This window comes from Papaver somniferum, chromosome 8 (genome assembly GCF_003573695.1).
Source record: "Papaver somniferum cultivar HN1 chromosome 8, ASM357369v1, whole genome shotgun sequence".
Lineage (NCBI taxonomy): Eukaryota > Viridiplantae > Streptophyta > Magnoliopsida > Ranunculales > Papaveraceae > Papaver > Papaver somniferum.
The window spans coordinates 130,876,363-130,896,369 of NC_039365.1; the positions used below are offsets into that span (position 1 = coordinate 130,876,363).

The following is a 20,007-nucleotide window of genomic DNA, read 5'->3' on the forward strand; positions in this document are numbered from 1 at the left end:
TCGTCACTAGTAAAGATGAACTTGGCCAAAGCGAAAGCTTACCAACACATATTTCGAGAAATAGATAAGTGAGATAAACTCGGCTCGAAATAGCAAATGTGTATAATCAAAGTCTATATAGCAAAACGACTTTTGTCTCAAGATAGGAGATAGAGTAGATAGACTTTTGAGTGATAGATAAGTTCAAGTATCCACATACCTTTTAGTCAACGAAGTTCCACCAGTTCCTTCAGTAGTTCTTCGTCTTGTATGATGATCGCCATGGAGTCTTGAGCTCAACTACACTTTTTATCCTAGTCCGAGACTTAGTTAATAGTAGACTAGAAATCAAGACTTATAGTTCTGATCACTAACATTAACAAACATGCTTGAGATAGCAACGCATGCGAGTTTGACCGAGCAGTGCTCTAACATTAGGTTTCCCAATTGTTAGTGTCTCCCTTATATAGTCTTCAAATTAGGGTTTGGTAACTTTGGAACAAAGGAATCAATATTCACCGTTAGATGAAACCTAATTTAAGCTTCAAGCTAATATCTTTCCACCATTATATGGTCTTAGCTTGTTCCACACAAATGAAACATACCTTCATTTAGATATGGGTAACCGTACCTAAACGTGTATATTGAGTTGGCTCAATAACAGTTAAACTAAGCTAGCCATATGAACACTTTTGTATTAACCATATTCATCTTAACACTTCTAGATCAATTGATAATCAAATGAATCTAATTATGTTACTCATAGAGTTGTTTAATTGTTTATATTCTCATAGAAGTATACAAGACACAATTGAAGCAAAATCAGATTGATTCAAAAGAATTAGTTCATGAACATTTTAGCCACGGTTGGCAAAGATTGCATTCCTTAATATATAAATGTATTTGTTCGTGAGTATAAAATCATACTTAACTGATTTAAAACTTGAACAACTTAAGTTTGCAAATGGGTACGCAAACTTAATCTCCGAACCGAACTCAGTTGAAACCGTTTGCGAACGGGTACACAAACTTGGTTCCCAGACTTCAACAGTTAAATCAGTTTGCGAACGGGTATGCAAACTTAAGTACCCTGACTTAACAGTTGAATAAGTTTGAGAACGGGTATGCAAACTTAACTTCCGGTCATGAATTCCAACAAAAAAATTCGCACACTAAGTATACAAACCATAACGTATCCAGACATGGATTTTAGCTCTTAAATCCCATTTCAATCATTGAAACATCCTTAGAAGACGACAATAGTTGTCTCGCACAAATTATTAGCTTATAAGCAATTTTCAAGTGATCGTGATCAATATGAAAGATTCCGAGTTTGCATCAAATGACTGTCTCACACAAATCATGTAAGATGTTACCAGGTGATTTTTACATGATCATATTTTGACTTTCGTCTATAATAATGATGAACGTAGTTAAAGCAAAAAGCTTTCCAACACATATTTCGAGAAAGATATAAGCGAGTTAAACTAAACTCGAAATATCAATTCTGTAGAATGTAAAGTCTATATATCTATACGATTTTTGTTTCAATAGGAGATAAAATAGAATAGACTTCTGAGTGATAGATGAGTTCAAGTCTCCACATACCTTTTTTTAATGAAGTTCCACAAGATCCCCTTAGTAATTTTTCGTCTTCAATCGATGAACATCGTGAAGTCTAAAGCTCAACTACACATTCTATCCTAATCCGAGATATAACTATAAGTAGACTAGAAATCATGATTTATAGTTTTGACAACTAAACTTGACAAACAAGCGTGAGATAGCAACGCTTGCGAGTTCGACCGAGCAGTGCTTTAACAATCTCCCCCTTTGTCAATTTTAGTGACAAAACTATCAATACATATGGATTACAAAATAAATAAACTTTGTAGCTTCTCATCCAAATGCTTGATTTCCTTGGTTCTTCAACATTCCTTGAATTCTTCGTCACTCCAAGTACTCCAGTGATTCTAAACGGGTTCAACTCAGCATCATAGTTGTTGAAGATCCGTAGCCATAACAATAAGAAAACAAATGTTCTCCATTATTGTTATATAGTGTCATGGTATTATTACACAACATCAAAGTTCAATTGTATCACAACTTTGACAATAATATTATGATGATATGTATCACTCCACCCCCCACCCCCCCTAGTCAATACTTCATCTCACAATGAAAACCACTCCCCCTTACATAATGATCCGTAAACCATATGTAATGTAGAACGATAGTGAGAAGAATGCAATACGGAGATTGATAGGGATGCGAAGAGACGAAAAGGATGCGAATTGACGATATTGAAGTAGAGATAAAAGAAAAGATAAATAGAATTCGTATAAACGAATAATAAGATTGATAATATTGTTTTATAAAAGATTGTATCTCTCTAAGTACGATAAAAGCCTGTTTATATAGGCATGAACAAAAATCTAAAAATAGTAAAACTCTAAAAGAAGAAAAATACTAAAAAGGAAATAAGATAACTTGCAGGCTAAAGAGATGTCCTACATCAATATGTATATGTAGTGTGAACTACAAAATAATTCTTCCCTTTTTTTGTCAATATAAATTGGAAAAGGTACGAAAACTAGCGAGATCATAATGTAATTCTCAAAAAGATACTTCATGACTAAAAGAGAACATATCAACTTTGTTTCGATGATTTCTCATAGTCGAAGCTTAGTTTATTCATCAAGGAGTTTATAAAGTACAAGATAACTCCTACAATATTCCATAACCGCACTCCCCACAAAGATTTGAAAATTAAGCACAAGTTCAATTAAGAACTCTCCCCCATAAAATGTCATTCCCGAAAGAACAACAAGAGCGAGCTTACTTTTACAAAAAAGAAGGATTTCTTTGGACATTAAAAAATCACATGAAACATGAATTTGTATCCAAAAAACTTAATTAAATTAACCACAAAGGAACCTTAATGATTAATTTAATCGGAAATGCTCAACATCAGAAAACTTAATTACAGAGCCATACAATACTTTCACATAAAAGTGGATCAGGGAAAGATCAATACTGCAGAATGTTCAAAAGTTCATTCTATCTTTTATCAATATTTGCATAATGACATAATAGACTTAACTTTTGACATATATGGGACAATCATGGTTCACGGACGTAAACACACATATCCCATAACATAATTTGCAATATATAAAACCAATAAAGATTAATACTGCAAAATCATCTTCCAAATAACTTAGAATTTAAATAAATAAATCTAAAACATTGCAAGATGAAAATCGTTGGCAATAAATATGTGTAATCACATTATAAGCTACTCCAAACCCTAGTTATCCTTTTTAAAATACATGAATAAATTATCATAAGAAGTTTCCTAGATTAAAATAAGAAATTCAAGTTTATTTGATAATTTCATACCTTTGAAAAAACTCCATCATAAAAGGTATCACTGATATCCTTGATTCTTTTGACCGTGGAAATTCCATGTTCATGAGTTAGAACATTTACTTTTCAATCAACAATATGGGCAAGCTGCCTAGCTTTGATGCAGTCCACGATGAGTTTCTTATGATTTCGTATCAAGACCTTTTGATTTTCAAGGATCTTGGTCTGACCATCAATGAGATGATTTATTTGCAATTGATGATTTGCAAGTTCGACCCTTGAGTCATTCTGAAAAAGAATTAAATCCTAGACAGATTCACCAATCCAGGAGTTGTACTCTTTCATTGCAATAATCTTTTTAAAGATAAGTTCTTGAACAAAATCGCATCCTTTAATGTCTTCTTCCATATCAAGATTCACTACTTCCTGAGGCTTGAAGAGTTCTCCACTTTTTTTGATTAGGGATGGAAAAACAATATAATATATATATATATATATATATATATATATATATATATATATATATATATATATATATATATATATATGTTTATGAACAAGAGAAGAACACCCTTGTTATGGAAACCCTAAAAACTCCCAAGCATAAGACTCGGACGTTCGTGGACTAGTTATGGAAGGTTAATGGATCAGAAGGGATCCAGTAATAAGGAAATACACTTTGTTTTCAGATATCTCATATTTTCATAGCTCAATAATTAAAAGGTTACTTTAATTCAGAGTATATGAAAAAAAATACAAAAGTTACTAGGAGTCAAGATATTACTCAACATTCACAAACGAAGAAAAAAATTATTCCAAACATAAGACATATAGTAACCTACAGTGGACTTGAGCATCTCGCAAATATCATCCTTGAAACTCTCAAGTTAGATACAAGGATGAAATTACCTAGAGTTAGGTAGCAAAGTGAGATGTAATCCCTCCATGAATATTGAGAGATGAGTTGTAAATACCATCTAAATTTTTGAGCCTTGTATTTCTTCCCTTCTTTCAGTTATTTCTTATCCCAGAGAAATAAGACATAAACATATTTTAGTATCCATCAAACGTATTTTTTGAAGACTAAGTCTATGACCTCTAGAGATTGGTTCCAGAGGGTCAGAATTGAGAGAATTCTATCTCCTAGACTTAGGTCTCCCAGACTTATTCTCATTAGCACTGGGAATGTGTACATTTGTAGCGCAATTAGCACCATTAAGAGGGACACAATTCCTGTAGAGATTTCTAGAGGGGTGACTTTGGAAACCTTGTGTATGAGAATTTTGGTTTTCTGCAGGAATGAAATCTATTGTAGATTTCGTCAGACTATTCACTATGTCAATAGTAAAAAGAAGTAGATTTTGAAGATCAGGAATCTGTTTCTTTCTAGTAAAACAATGTGAATCATAATGATTTCTTTTCCCACATAAGGTTCAGGTTCGTGGAAGAAAGACATCAGAAGGAACCTATTTTAGACTTGTAGCCATATTAGAAGATTGTAAGATATGTAAAAACATTTCTTAGCATACTCTTCCTTTGGAGTAGTCACATACTGTAATCCAATGTGAGAATTAGAGGTAGGCACAGAAGAAGGTTTACTCATTAAAACAGACTTTTCCTTTTCCAAGGATTTGCACTGTTCCTGGGCTAGAAGAAGTGATGCAACCACTTTATCTTTTTCAACACGAAAGTTGTTCAAATCTGATGAATGAGTCTCGATCAAATTTTTTTATCTAACTGAATCTTCTTTAACAATATCTTCAAGAACACCAATCTTTTCATGATGTAGAGTAGTTTCTTGAACAAGGTTTTCGATATTGTTAGAGAATGACTCAATGATACTGTAGAGTTCCCGTTCTCAATCAAGAGACTTCTCAAGTTCATCAATGATCCGGGCATTTTTTCTTCAAGAGACTTTATTTTATCAACAATCTCAGCAGATTTTTTTAAAGATCTGGTGAGTTCTATTTCAGCTTCTGACACAGTATCAAATGTCATATCAGAGGGAATGTTATCAGAATCTGATAGAAAAAATTTTCTACCTCGGGATTCGGAGGAATCATCTCAGGAGTTGTCCTTTGAGGTAAGCCCAAGACAGTTGTCATAATCAAAAGTTTTGGAAGACATTTTTAAATGCGTAAGAATGAGATAATCTTCTGTCCACAAAAATCAGATTGCTATAAACACAGACTTATGAGGTCTTAAATGTGTTTGCCTGCTCTGATACCAATTGAAAAAGAGGGGCTCTAACAACCACACCCAATATTTCTTTTAGAAAATCTGTATGGACTAACTCCAATATAATTCCAAGAGAATCAACTAGACAATCAGATTCAATCAAGGAAAATATATTCAAGAGTTATATCTCTGTTTTTCAATGTAATCAGCAAAATCAAACAGATAGAAATCCGCGAGCCTGATTACTATGAGAAACAACTTGAACGGTACCAAAGACCAATGTTCAAGTGTCAATAAATTTCAATCAACAACCAAAGGTTGTATTTACCAATTGATTGAACTAAGCACAACCTGTGATGTTTCAATTATATAGAAAATATAATGCGGAAAAGAAATAATACATACACGTTTTGTTAACGAGGAAACTGCAAATGAAAAAAAAAACCTCGAGACCTAGTCCAGATTTGAATACCACATTGTATAAGCCGCTACAGACTCTAGCCTACTACAAGTTAACTTCGGACTGAAATGTAGCTTAACCAATCTCACACTGATTAAGGTACGGTCACGTTCCTTACGCCTCCGAATCCCAGGAGGAATCTATGCACTTGACTCCCTTAGCTAATCTCACCCACAACTAAGAGTTTCTATGACTCAAAGTCGAAGACTTGATAAACAAACCTGTCTCCAACATAAAAATCTATTTTAATAGATAATTATGTCTTCCATAAAAATACCTACGAAGTTTTTGTTCCATCTTTTGATAAATCAAGGTGAATAGGAACCAATTGATAATCCGGTCTTATATTCCCGAAGAATAGCCTAGAAATATCAATCACCTCACAATAACTTAACTATATGGTAGTAGAACAAGTTATTGCAGAATCACGAAGAATGAGACGAAGAGTTTTGTGATTAATTTTTATATCTTACCTATCAGAGATAAATCTCGAACAAATCTTAGAAAAGATAGTACTCAATACGACAGAACAAGTAAGATCAGAACACGCAACTACAGAGAAAATAGTTGGTTCTAGCTTCAGAATCCCAATGAAGTCTTTAAGTCGTTAACCTATAATGGTTTTAGGAAAAACCTAGGTTAAAGAAGAATCGACTCTAGTCGCAACTAGTATCACACATGAGGTGTGGGGATTAGGTTTCCCAGTTGCTAGAGTTCTCCCCTATATAGTCTTCAAATCAGGGTTTTAACTTTGGATAAAGCAATCAATATTCACCGTTGGATGAAACTTGATTTAAAATTCAAGCTAATATCTTTCCACTGTTAGATGGTCTTAGATTGTTACACACAAATGAAATATACCTTCATTTAGATATGAGTAACCGTACCTAAAAGTGTATATTGTGTTGGCTCAACAACAATTAACCGAAGTTAGCCATATGAACACTTTTGTATTAACCATGTTCATCTTAACACTTCTATATCAATTGATAATCAAATTAATCTAATTGTATTACTCATAGAGTTGTTCAATTGTTTATATTCTCATAAAAGTGTACAAGACAATTTTTTTTTGCTCGATAATAATATTTTTATTGATAGCTAAAATTACAAAAGGTTTACAAAAAGGAACCCCATAATGTGGTTCAAAACAAAAAGATACAAAAGTTACTACATTTTTGTATTTTTAACTAAATTTGTAGTAAATTTGTTTATCATTTTCCATTTGTGTAAGGAAAGGTGGTCTATGGTTGTAAAAGATGCACTCACCCCTTTGAAGGTTTGCACCCCTTTTTGCCATTGTATCTGCAGAGAAGTTCACTTCTCTGTAGCTGTTTACAAATCTCCAATCCAAAGATTTTTCACAGATTTTATTCCATCTTGAGATTGCAAACCATGGAACCTTCATTAATCTGAATGCTTCTATTACTGATTGTGAGTCTGATCTAAAAATGAGTAGAAGATGACCATGCTGAATTGCCCACTCTCCTGCACATAACACAACCATGATTTCTGCATAATAATTTGTAGCCACTCCTAGTCCACCTGACATAGCTATGACAAGTAAGAAAATGCTTTCTTACTTCAATACCCTGACATGAAAGTGGCAGATATATTATTGGATGGTGAATGGGTAATTCCAAGTGAAATGTTGGAAATGATTGAAATAAATGAACTGCCAGTTTTAAATAATGAAGATGATAAGAGAGTATGGTATGGATCAATTACAGGGGAATTTTCACTGGGTTTCCCACTGTCCCCACTGTCATTTCTGCCAATAAAACCAAATCCAACAACCCCTGGGTTGCCCTTGGATGCTCCATCACAACAGAGTAACAAGTAATTTCTTTCTGGCAGAGAGAAACACACTTCTCTGATTCTTGACCTTTTCACCTTTCTGCATTGTAAACCAAAGTTTTTTAACACTTGCAGATCAGGTATGGAGTTCCACATTGGTGCTTTCATTCTCACTTCACAGTCTCTAATAATGAGCATGATCTTGGTCTTGAAATTATTTGTATTCATCTTCCCATTTCCATAGACACATTTATTCCTTAAGAACCACAATTCTTGAATGGTAGTAAAAGCTACAATTCTCCTAATTTCTTGCACAATTGGACTTTTTCCTTTAACAGCTTTAAACACATCTTCAAATGATTTTTGATTAGTGAAGCAAAACATGTCACCTAACCATTTCCATGTTAGTTCACTATAATCACAATGTCATAATATATGCTCTAAGGTTTCTTCAGCATTTTGCAGAAAACACATCTTGATGCTAAGCTGAACTTTGTTTTCTTCATTTTTTCATCTGTGGGGAATGAACCTCTAATAAGTTCCACATATTGCTTGAAATATTTGGGTGGATTGATGAATTCCATACCCGAGAAGACCACTTCTGTTTTGGGTTCTTTTTCCTGATGCACTCCACTGCTGAAGTTACTGAAAATTCCACTGTAATTCATCCACACCATACTCTCTTATCATCTTCATTATTTACAACTGGCAGTTCATTTATTTCAATCATTTCCAAGATTTCACTTGGAATTACCCATTCACCATCCAATAATATATCTTCCACTTTCATGTCAGGGTACTGAAGTAAGAAAGCATTTTTTGGGTATAAATCAATAAGAGCTTTTTCTTTGATCCATATATCCTTTCCAATTGAGATTTTAGTCCCATTCCCCACAATCCATCTGGAATGATCATGAACTTCATTTATAACCCATTTCATACCTGGCCATATGGAAGACTTTTTGTAATACTCAATCCACTCACCCTTTGAGTTTTGGTACTTAGCTTGGAAGAATTTTGCCATTTCACTTGTACCATTTTGGATTCTCCAGTAAAGCTTCATTAGTAGAGCTCTATTTATAAATTCTAACCTTTTTAAGCCCAAACCACCTTCAGATATAGGTGAACAAACTGAATCCCATTAAACAGTAATCAATTTTCTCGTTGTTGGGTCACCTGTCCACAAGAAATTTCTTATGATTCTTTCACTCTCTTTCATCACTTTTTGTGGCCATCTGTACACAGACATATTGTATATGGGGATACTGCAGAGTACAAATTTTACCAGTATTAACCTTTCTTAGAATGAGAGTAACTTTCCAATCCAGCCAGCTAATCTTTCTTGTAGCATCTCTACAAAACTCCAAACATGCATGGTCTTGATTCTGTCAGGGTTTAAGATTACTCCCAGGTACTTTTCTGGAAAATATGATAGTGTCATGTTGCATTCTTCTGCAATTTGTGATTTTCTTGTTTCACTTGTTCCTCCTATGAAGCACTTGTTTTTCTCAATATTGATGATCTGTCCAGAGGCTGCTTGGTAATCTCTGAGAATGCATAAGAGTTTTCTTACATTTCTTTTATCACCATTACAAAATAGAAAAATGTCATCTGCAAAAAAATGTGGGAGGGTTGAACATTTTTTCTTGTCACCATTGGTAACAAGTTGTGTTCTTGTATTCTATTAGTTAGAATTCTTCTCAAGAGGTCTTCTGCAATAACAAAAAGGAGAGGAGACAATGGATCTCCATGTATTAACCCTCTCCCCACTTGGAAATAACTCACTGTACCACCATTTAAAAGAACTGAAATTTTTGCAGATTTAAGCAAAGTATGTAACTAGGAAATCCCTTTTTCTGAAAAACCAAATTGTCTCATGACTTGAAATAGAAACTCCCAGCTTAAGGAGTCATAAGCTTGAGTAATATCCAGCTTTAACCCCATATTACCACCTCTTCTTGGAGTATCAAATTCATTTATTAATTCAGATGCTAGTACTATTTGGTCTTGAATATTTCTCCCCTTTATGAATGCAACTTGTTGAGGAGAAACAATTTTCTGAATTATCTCCCCTAATCTTGAAGTTATAATCTTTGTAATCACTTTAAAACTAAAGTTCATTAGACCAGTTGGTCTAAATTGATTTGCTCTCTTAGCATTTTTCACTTTAGGTAGCAGCAACAAGAAATTTGAATTTAATCCAGAAGGGATAAAACCTTTGCTCCAAAAAAATTTAATTGCAACAGCAAAATCCTTACCAATGATTTCTCATGCTTCTCTATATAACCAGCCTGCAAATCCATCGGGACCAGGTGCACTATCTGGATCTAATTCAAATACAGCTTTCTTTACTTCTTCATCAGTTGGGGTTGCATCTAACAACAAGTTGTCTTCTTCAGTAATTAGTCTTGGTATATCTTTGAAGTAATCTGGATTAGAGTGGACTTCTTGATATTTAAATTTATTTTCAAAATGTGAGACCAAAATATCAACTATATCATCTTGATTAGCCACTATACCACCATTAGTATGCTCTAATTCAACAATAGAATTTTTAGCTTGTCTAAATTTCAGGTTCACATGGAAGAATCTGGAATTAGAAGTATACAAGACACAATTGAAGCAAAATCAGATTGATTCAAAAGAATCAGTTCATGAACATTTTAGCCATGGTTTGCAAAGATTTCATTCCTTAATATATAAATGTATTTTTTCATGAGTATGAAATCATACTTAACCGATTTAGACCTTGAACCAATTAAGTTTTCAAACGGGTACGCAAACTTAAGTTCCGGATATTGGTCACAAGCCGACAGTTTGCAAACGGGTACGCAAACATTAGCTCCGGACTGAACACAGTTTGCGAAAGGGTACGCAAACTTGGTTCCAGGACTTCAAAAGTTAAATCAGTTTGTGAACGGGTATGCAAACTTAAGTAGCCAGACTTAACAGTTGAATAAGTTTGCAAACGGGTATGCTTACTTAACTTCCGGTTCTGAATTCCAATAAAACAGTTCGCACACTAAGTACACAAACCGTAATGTATCCAGACATGGGTTTTAGATCCTAACTCTCATTTCAATCATTCAAACATTCTTAGAAGACGATAATAGCTGTCTCATACAAACTATTGGCTTATAAGCAATTTTCAAATGATTGAATGTTCAATATAAAACATTCCGAGTTTACATCAAATGATTGCCTCACACAAATCATGTAAGATGTTACCAGGTGATTTTTACATGATCATCTTTTGACTTTCGTCAAGAATAATGATGAACGTAGTTAAAGCAAAAACTTTCCAACACATATTTCGAGAAAGATATAAGCGAGTTAAACTCAACTCGAAATATGAAATGTGTATAATGTAAAGTCTTTATATCTATATGACTTTTGTTCAGGGGTATTGAGTAAACTAAGTATCTATGGGTAGTCTACTTGATCTCAACTATACGAAGTTGGCATTAGATTTTGAATATCGGCTTAATTATGAGAGTATTTAAAACTGGACAAGGTCTCGGGGTTTTCTGCATTTGTAGTTTCCTCTTTAACAAAATCTTGTGTTGTATTATTTACTTTACTTCCGCATTATAATTGCTTTATATTATAATACAGTAAATACACTTTTACGTTAATCCTAATCACTTGATATTGATCCTATAGTAAATTGGTTTCAGATCATAACTATTATCAAGTGAATATCAAGCTGTCGTATTGTCTCGACTTTGTCATAGACGATCACACTTGGTATCAGACTTATAAGTTGATATTTAAAAGCTTGTGTTGTATTTAGGCACCCTCGTCTTTTCAATGACTAATTACATTCAGATTGGGAATTTGTATGACATACTAAGAGAAGATCTGGGAGTGAATCTTTGGGCAGAGTATGAAAGAGTCGGTGGCGTAATTATTAAGTTTTATTTTATATATCATTTTAAACATTTAATTGTTGTTTTGTTTGTAGTTTGTTTACTTAATATTAAGTTTATAAGTTAAACTAATTATTAAGTAGAATGCAACAACATTTCAAATTTAACTACTTTTTATTTCAAATTAATATTAATATGAAGTAGAGTGCAGGAACATTTCAAATTAATACATCAATTATCTTGAGGTACTACTACATCGAACTCATCATCACCAACTTGGTTGTTATTAAATCCAACTTGTTGTTCAATGTGTGCTTGTAACCTGAAATTTCATGTCAATCACTTTTTGCTTCTCGACGGTTTTATGGTTGTATAAACTCTGCCATGTTAAAACCATCGGAGCTTCCACCTTCTTGAGATAATTTTCTAGCAAATCTTGCTCAGTTTCTTCCTAAAAGTTTTTTTATTAGCATCATCATTATTGAGAACTAAGTTGACATTTGAGTTTCTTGGGGTGTCTGGTGAAAAATTTGATGGACATGGTGGAAATGGTGGAGAATTTGGTGTTGAGGGAGAAGAATTGTATGGCGATATTTCAGGTACTTGTTGATTAGCTGCTAACACGCCTGGATTATATTTGTTCAACACCTTCAAAATATGATAACAACTTTCGAATGCAAAGTTTTTGCCATTTTTACACTGCCATTCTGTACGAACATGTCTTTTAACATCACAATCCACAAGACCACTCTCCCGACCTCTCCTAGCTTGCATTATCGCAGCAACATAAGAGGCAACTTCCTTACTGATTACAATGAAGCGTTGCGCCAACCCAGTTATATCACGATCATTGGTGTTCATGGTTTGCTCTTGATATCTCATAAATATGTTATCCCACAAGGGGTTACCATGATAATGTGCACCATCAATACAATATTGGGTAAAATAAACATAATTACGATAAATACATTCATCTTATGTGATGTTGAATTTTGCACCCCAAACTTTGACCTTTTTAGCTTTACCTTTGCATTGAATTTGAAATTGTGAATCCATATTAAAAGAAATTAAGAAGCGTAGATAATGTGTGATTGGTTTTTTTTTAATCAGAAGAATATTGAGAAATAAATAAATTCAAGAGCGATTTAGAAATTCTGGTGTGAGTTGAAACGAATTTGAACTTGGATTTTATTAGAGGGGGAATTATAGCCGTTCAATGAGAAACTGTTGAGCGATGATCTAGTCTACGAGCGAGAGCGTGACTACGGATGGCACTGAATAAACCAGGGAACGATGTTAAGAACATATAGCCTTGTAAATTCTACCGCTCGGTAGAATCTCTGTTATGCGTAAGTGGCATATTTGACACTTTGGCACATAAGTTTGCAACTTTGTTGTACTCATAGTGGGGACTAAAGTGGCAAAATAGGTCGTTTGACATATAAGAATCTTCCTCCTTAAAGGCCTTGACAAAATAATCTCTCACGTTGAACGGTGATGAAACCCTCGCTTCCTATTGGTCGAAATAATCCTTTTCTAATGTAGAAGCTATGGTGAGGACACTTGGCATAACTCTATTGGTCAGACAATTAAAAATAGGGTTACACTTTGTTTACATCAAGTATTTAACCGTCCGTTAGTAACGCCTCAACGAAAAGGAAGGTGGACAACACTTCCGTGAGAGCTTTAATCTAATTAATTTTCTTATACTGTGTTTACACCAAATACTTATTGTACGTTAGTAACACCATCCAAGATAGACAACATTTCCGTCAAAAAAATTGTCATGGAAAAGGAAAAATTAACTTACCGTGTTCGAGATTTTATGGAAATCAAAACTCAATTTGGAAGTCGAGTACCTAACATGTTAGGACTCTTTTTTTTCCAAATTAATACATTAAGGGGAAAAAACCCCACATATTTTCTGCAGAAATAAAAGAATAAATAAATAACCTATCTTTTATCCACCTATTTAATGCATTCGTCCCGCCACACCAAATTAAAAAGGGAAAAATATGGTTTGTCCAAAAATCAATCCAAAAGTACGGTTTAGTCCATCCCAAGTCAACTAGGTACAAATTAGTCCAAATATATGGAAAGTACCCTAATAACGTTTATTATTTACAATTTAGTCCAAATATTTAAAGTTTAGTCCAATGCAACTCATGATGATGTTAGCAACTTTAAATAATATAAAAATAACTTTAAAACGATTTATTTTTTGAACCGCTCGTCCAAAATTCATAAGCTTTATATATTCGAAAAGCTCTTTTCGATATCTATAAAAAGAGTATCGATATGACTATATAATTTTCATTTTTTTAGAATTTTAATTTACACTGTTGTGTACAACTATGTACACCGCTGCGAAAATCAAAAAAATCGAACATCTAGACCCACATAATAGGCAATATATCCATAAGGGGTTCCAAACAAATGTGTCAAAACGTCATTAACATTATCCATCTTCAGCGTGACTCAATCTGACAAAGGGGAAAATGGAAAAACAATGAGCGGTTCCGAACAAATGGGATACAAATGAATAAGAAAATAAGTAAAACAATAAAGGAGAATCCATAATGCCGAAGGATAAATGTTATATGTATAGTTTTAGTAATCAGTATGAATCTGATAAAAAAGCTCGTCGCAAACCTAAGTTATTTCAAATCTCCCATGTATTTATTACATAGGATCAACAATTTTTAAATAGTGGTTTATGTGGTCATGACAAGAAATACAAAATGAGAAATTTTGCTTTAAAAGTTGAGGAGGAATGTATTTCTTAGGAAACTCAACTCACATGACAAAGACTCAGATTTTCGTCTTTCAATTTTTAAATTAACAGGTGTATAACTATGTACATATTAAGAATCAACAAATGTACAACTATGTACACATTAACAATAAACAGGTGTACAACTATGTACACACTAACAATCAAGAGGTATCTAAGTATAATATACATTATGAATCAGCATGCGTATAACTACGTGACCTAGGTTACTCTCAGCAATAAGGCAACGACAAAACAATATGAGCGAGAACACTATCAGGAATCTCCATAACCATGTATCATTTATTCACATGTGCACAACCTAGTTACGATTAAAAAAAAGAAGATAAACTCACCTAAATCAATGATTTTCCATGTCTTTCTTTGCACATCTTGAGTAATGCCTGCAGCTTTCTCTTTACCAATCCATAGTTGCAATAATCATGTCACCTAGATTAAAATCTTAAACATCACACTTGGAGACAAAATCATGTAAGAACTATTCAAATTCTTGAAAAAGTAAAAAGAACATCGATTGTTACAACATATGGTTTCAGTCCTATATTAGGCTTAAAACAAGATAAAAAAGTGAACCACGATCATATCAATAAATCCACAGAACTGTGGATCTTGTAAATGGGGAATTCACAACAATGAATTCAACATGAATCAAATAACTTCCCAGATTGCATCCCTCTTCCGGCTATTGGAGATAAAATAAAGAACGATATCTGAGACTAATAGGTTAACTGAAATGCATACAACATTATAAACATATGGTCAACAATTATATTCAAATGGAATTGAAAATTAAATTGAAATGCATGTAATGAGTCTGAAATATTATATATACGCAATTGTAATGCATCTTACCACAAACATCAATGCGACTAATCATTAACTAATAATATTTGGTGTCGGAAATCCTATACCTTCAGCTAAATTTAGTAATACAAATAAGTACAACACATTTTACCTCCAAAAGATGTTGTGAATCCTCCATTCATTTCCATGTAAATTCCTAGCAAATTAATTCTTGTGTAAGAGGTTGTCGGCACATCCCTTCACCAAAATTTAAAAAAAAAAAGGAATCAGATGCCTTTCCATGCATAATCAATAAGTGTACACAATTATGTAAACTTTAACGATCAAAAGGTGTACAACTATGTACACATTAACAATCAACATGTGTACAACTATGTGCACCTTAAATGAAAGAGCACTTTAGGTATTACAGTTGATGCTAGCGAAAATTTGAGTCTGACTAAGTTGACCTAAGATAAAATTCATTAAACTAGATATCAATTAAATACCTACTAAAATTAAGAATTTATGTTGTTACAATTGGTAACATTGTCTATAATGCTACTGCGCACTTTAGGTTTCTTGAGAACGAATTATACTGCCAACGCTAGAATTCAGTAATGTTACTGCTCATGCCTAAATTACAATTTATACCCTAAGGTTAATGCTCACAACCAACGATAGCGCTATCAATCAAAAGTTGTTTCAGAGCACAATAGTCCAGCAACCAAATTCGATAAGGAGACCACAACATATAACTGGTGTACAAGCATAAACACCTCGAATAGCAAGCACAAAAAAAGGTGCACTTTTATGTACACCCATATAACTGGTGTACAAGAAAATACACCGGTTAAGTAGTTATCACACACCAACAAAGAAAATACACAGTAGGATCGAGTGTTCACATAACCAACTAAGAATTGCAGAGTTGGTGAGTTAAAAGATGAAAAAAACTAGATAGAATTACTTCTTAGTAGCCTAATTATGTCCACACAACAAATTTGATATCAACAAATAATTGGTTAGTGTATGAAATTTTGTGAGTACCTTACTTGATTAGTTTTGGAGTTACAGATGTCAACCAGAATTCAGAGAGGACTGAGATCCAAGTTTTCAAAATTGCAAGTTGTATTATACACATAAAGATCTCTGGAGCTTCACCGTCGTCACAAACACTGGCTTCCCCCTGAGTTAACATCACATATCACATTAGAGATGCAAACAAAAAATGAAAAATAAATCTAATATAGAAGATTCTTATATAGTGAGAAGCATGTGTACTACTATGTACACATTAACGACTATCATGTGTACAATTATGTACACATTGACAAACAACAGGTGTAAAACATTGTGCACATTCACAATCAACAGGTATATAATTATGTACACATTAAGAATCAATATGAACTTACCACAGTATTACTGACAACCCTATGCACAAGGTCCTTTAATAAACTATGAACCTGTAATAATAACACAATGCATGAAATGGAAGCTGAATTTCCAAGGTATGATCTTGTGAGCTTGAGTTACCCCTTGAGCACCACAGTTATACAATGAATTTCTAAACAAAATATATTTCGTAGTGGCTATATGGGATTGCATTTTACTGATTATTTTTCTCGCACACAATAGATAATAAAATTGAAAAAATTTCCTAGTTAATCACTCTTGAAAGGACTTTGGTACCTGGAACTAAGTAGGTGACCAACTGCATTTTGCGAGTGTAAAGAGCATCAACTCATGTTGTATTAAGCAATGACCACAAAACTACAAACTTCTTTGTGCGTGAAATAGAATTACTGGTCATTATCACATTCGCAGGAATTGATAAATTTTATTCAAAGAAACAATGTTGATAAGGAAGTTAACAAGAAACCATCAAATTACGGCAAAGATATTAGATTTTTAGCACTTTGCTAAACAAAATTATAAATAAATAATACATTGAAGCCTAGAATGTCAATACAATTAGACTTCTTTTTGTTTGAAAAATTGTAAGACAAACACCCGCCCACATTTTCACTTGAACAGTTTGTGTTTTATGACCAACTTGGGATGAAACAAGCACATTACCAACAATTAGACTTCTAATCTATTTGTTTTTTTAATTTTCTTTGGTATTTCTTTCTCCCCTAATTTCATTAGCAGCTCAAATCTTCTACGGATCGTGAAGGTGTCGACTAACAACGATGATGAAATGAACTCTTTAAGAGAAATCAAAGAATCTTGAACATCTCTGATTAGTTGTTTAGGTACTCATAATCTAGAACATCTTATATGACAATCTTACAAATTGATGCTATTAGTTCACCTGTTGATTGAAGCATTCAACTTATCCTTCGTCTTTATTTGTAAACTATGGAATTTGAGCTCATTCAGCTTTGATCATATGATGCAATTACTTAATTTTGAAGTCAACGTACGTATTTATGCTCAAAGGTCGTAGAACTCATCCATAAAAGTTTCTTGCATGAACTGCAATTACTACATTTCTAACTCTCATTACCATCAAATACAATAAATTATGTTTCACATATATCATAAATTTCTAAGCTACTGTCGATGTGTTCACAATTAAACAACACCAACCCAATTGCAAAAAATTTAACCTACTAATAAAATTCAATGATGACCATAACAAATTTTGAAATGGATGCACAAAAATGAAAACCAAAAATCAAATTAGGGTGAGAATCGTGAGATCTGATATAAAAATTAGGTTATTATTACTACTACTTACATCCTTGAATTGTAAGAGTCCAATATCTATAGATAAGAAACGACTCTATGACAAATGACATCTTCTCCGAACGCATAAGATCCATGCTCGATAATCTGTCTATGACGTCCATTTTCCATCAACCAAAACAAAAATTATTTCTCTAGATCTTCAAATTTGATGAAAAAAAGTTTAAAGAGTTTCTCCATCTGTTTTTCTATGTGAGAGAGGGAGATAAACTCAAATTAAATCACAAAAACATGTTCTCATCTTTCAAATCGCTTCCAAATGATGAAATCTTCAATTGATTTGATAAAATTCATCGATTTTGAGTTAATCTTCTAGAAAAGGAATTGATGACGACAATTTAGGTTTTTCAAAGATGAATCCATTGTTGTTCGATAATCATTGGAATGACGAGATTGAAATTTCATTGAAACAAAGAGATTTAGTTTTATGATTTTTTTCTTCGCTCAGAAGGGTTGTTTCCATGAAATGAAATGAAAACATGGAAACTGAATCACGAATAAGTGATATTACATTTAATTGAGGGGTATTTTTGCCCACTGAAAAATTAGTTTTGGACTGGATCCTCCAATTTTGGATTAAGTAGGAAATACCAATAGGTCATACAAATAATATATTAGGATGATTTTGGTCCAGTTGACTCAGTCAACTGTCTGTTTGGTCCTTTTTGGAAATATAAATTATACTTTGGTCCTAGGGTGTACAACACTCACGCGGGATGACGTCATGGATGATGTAATTTTCTTCTGGGAGTGACAGAAATATCTTTTTAGATCCATATATTTAGGATTCATTAGCAAAAAAGGAAATCATTTTTAGACTTCGTTTCTCTTTCCTAGATTTTCAGATCTATTTTTTCTTGTTCTTTATTTTTTTATTCTCTGAAGATGAAGATGAAGATGACGATGGTGTTGAAGATGAAAGATGATGATGATGATGAAACGATGAAGATATGTATGTTCTTTTTCTTTTGTATTGATGTTGTTGCTATTGAAGATGGTGGAGACGATGAAAACGAATTTGCGATGAATTTTTTTTGAATGTTTTTGTCTCTGCTGCTGCTGATGATGAAGAAGATGAAGATGATGCTGAAGACGACGATGATTTTTTCGTTTTTTCGTCATTTTTTGCTGCTGCTGCCGTTGAAGATGATGAAAAAGATGAAGATTTGCTGCTGCTACTGTCAAAGAAGATGAAGATTGAAACGAAGATGATGAAGACGATTTTTGATGTTGCTGCTGCTGTTGAAAACGACGAAGATGATGAAGATGATGATGCTGCAGTTCATTCCATAAATGAACTCTGTTTTTTTCGGTTTTTATATGGAGTTCATTTCTGGAATGAAATCTGTTTTTTTAGGTTTTTAAATGGAGTTCATTTCTGGAATGAACTCTGTTTTTCTAGGTTTGTATATGAAGTTCATTTCTGGAATGAACTTTGTTTTTCAATTTTTTATATGGAGTTCATTTCTGGAATGAACTCTGTTTTTTTTAGGTTTTTATATGGAGTTCATTTCTGGAATGAACTCTGTTTTTTTAGGTTTTTATATGGAGTTCGTTTCTGGAATGAACTCTGGTTTATATAGGTGATTTCTGAAAAATAAGTAGAATTTAACAGGAGTTCATTTTGAAGAATGAACTGCTACAAAAAAAGTAAGTAAAAATTAACACGGAAGGGTACTTTTGTCCATTTAATATTTTTAAATAATTATGGACCAAACGGTAAAGGCGTTTCCCAAAAGACCAAACTGACTTGGGACCACCTAAAAAAGGACCAAACGTTATTTTTCTCTTGGATTAACCTGTACAAAATTTGGTAGATTTGGACCTCCTAGTATTAGGCTTGAGGAGACATGACTAGAGTGTTGAAAACCCAACTAAAATAGGACTAAATATCAATTTCTACAATTAAAAATATATCGCCACGAGACGGGACGAAATCTCACGCACACCAAATTAATAGGAAAAAAATGCCCAGTGCGTAGCACGGGCACCAATCTAGTGGGCCTTGGAAGCTTGATACC

At 33.2% G+C, this 20,007-nt stretch overlaps 1 protein-coding gene across 1 annotated transcript; it reads right to left on the bottom strand.

Annotated features, from left to right (window-relative positions):
- Positions 1 to 8,447: 8,447 nt before the first annotated feature.
- LOC113306044 lies at positions 8,448 to 8,846 on the bottom strand. Its single transcript, XM_026555030.1, has one exon. It carries the CDS (start codon positions 8,844 to 8,846, stop codon positions 8,448 to 8,450), a length of 399 nt encoding a protein of 132 aa, XP_026410815.1.
- Between the last annotated feature and the right edge of the window lie 11,161 nt (positions 8,847 to 20,007).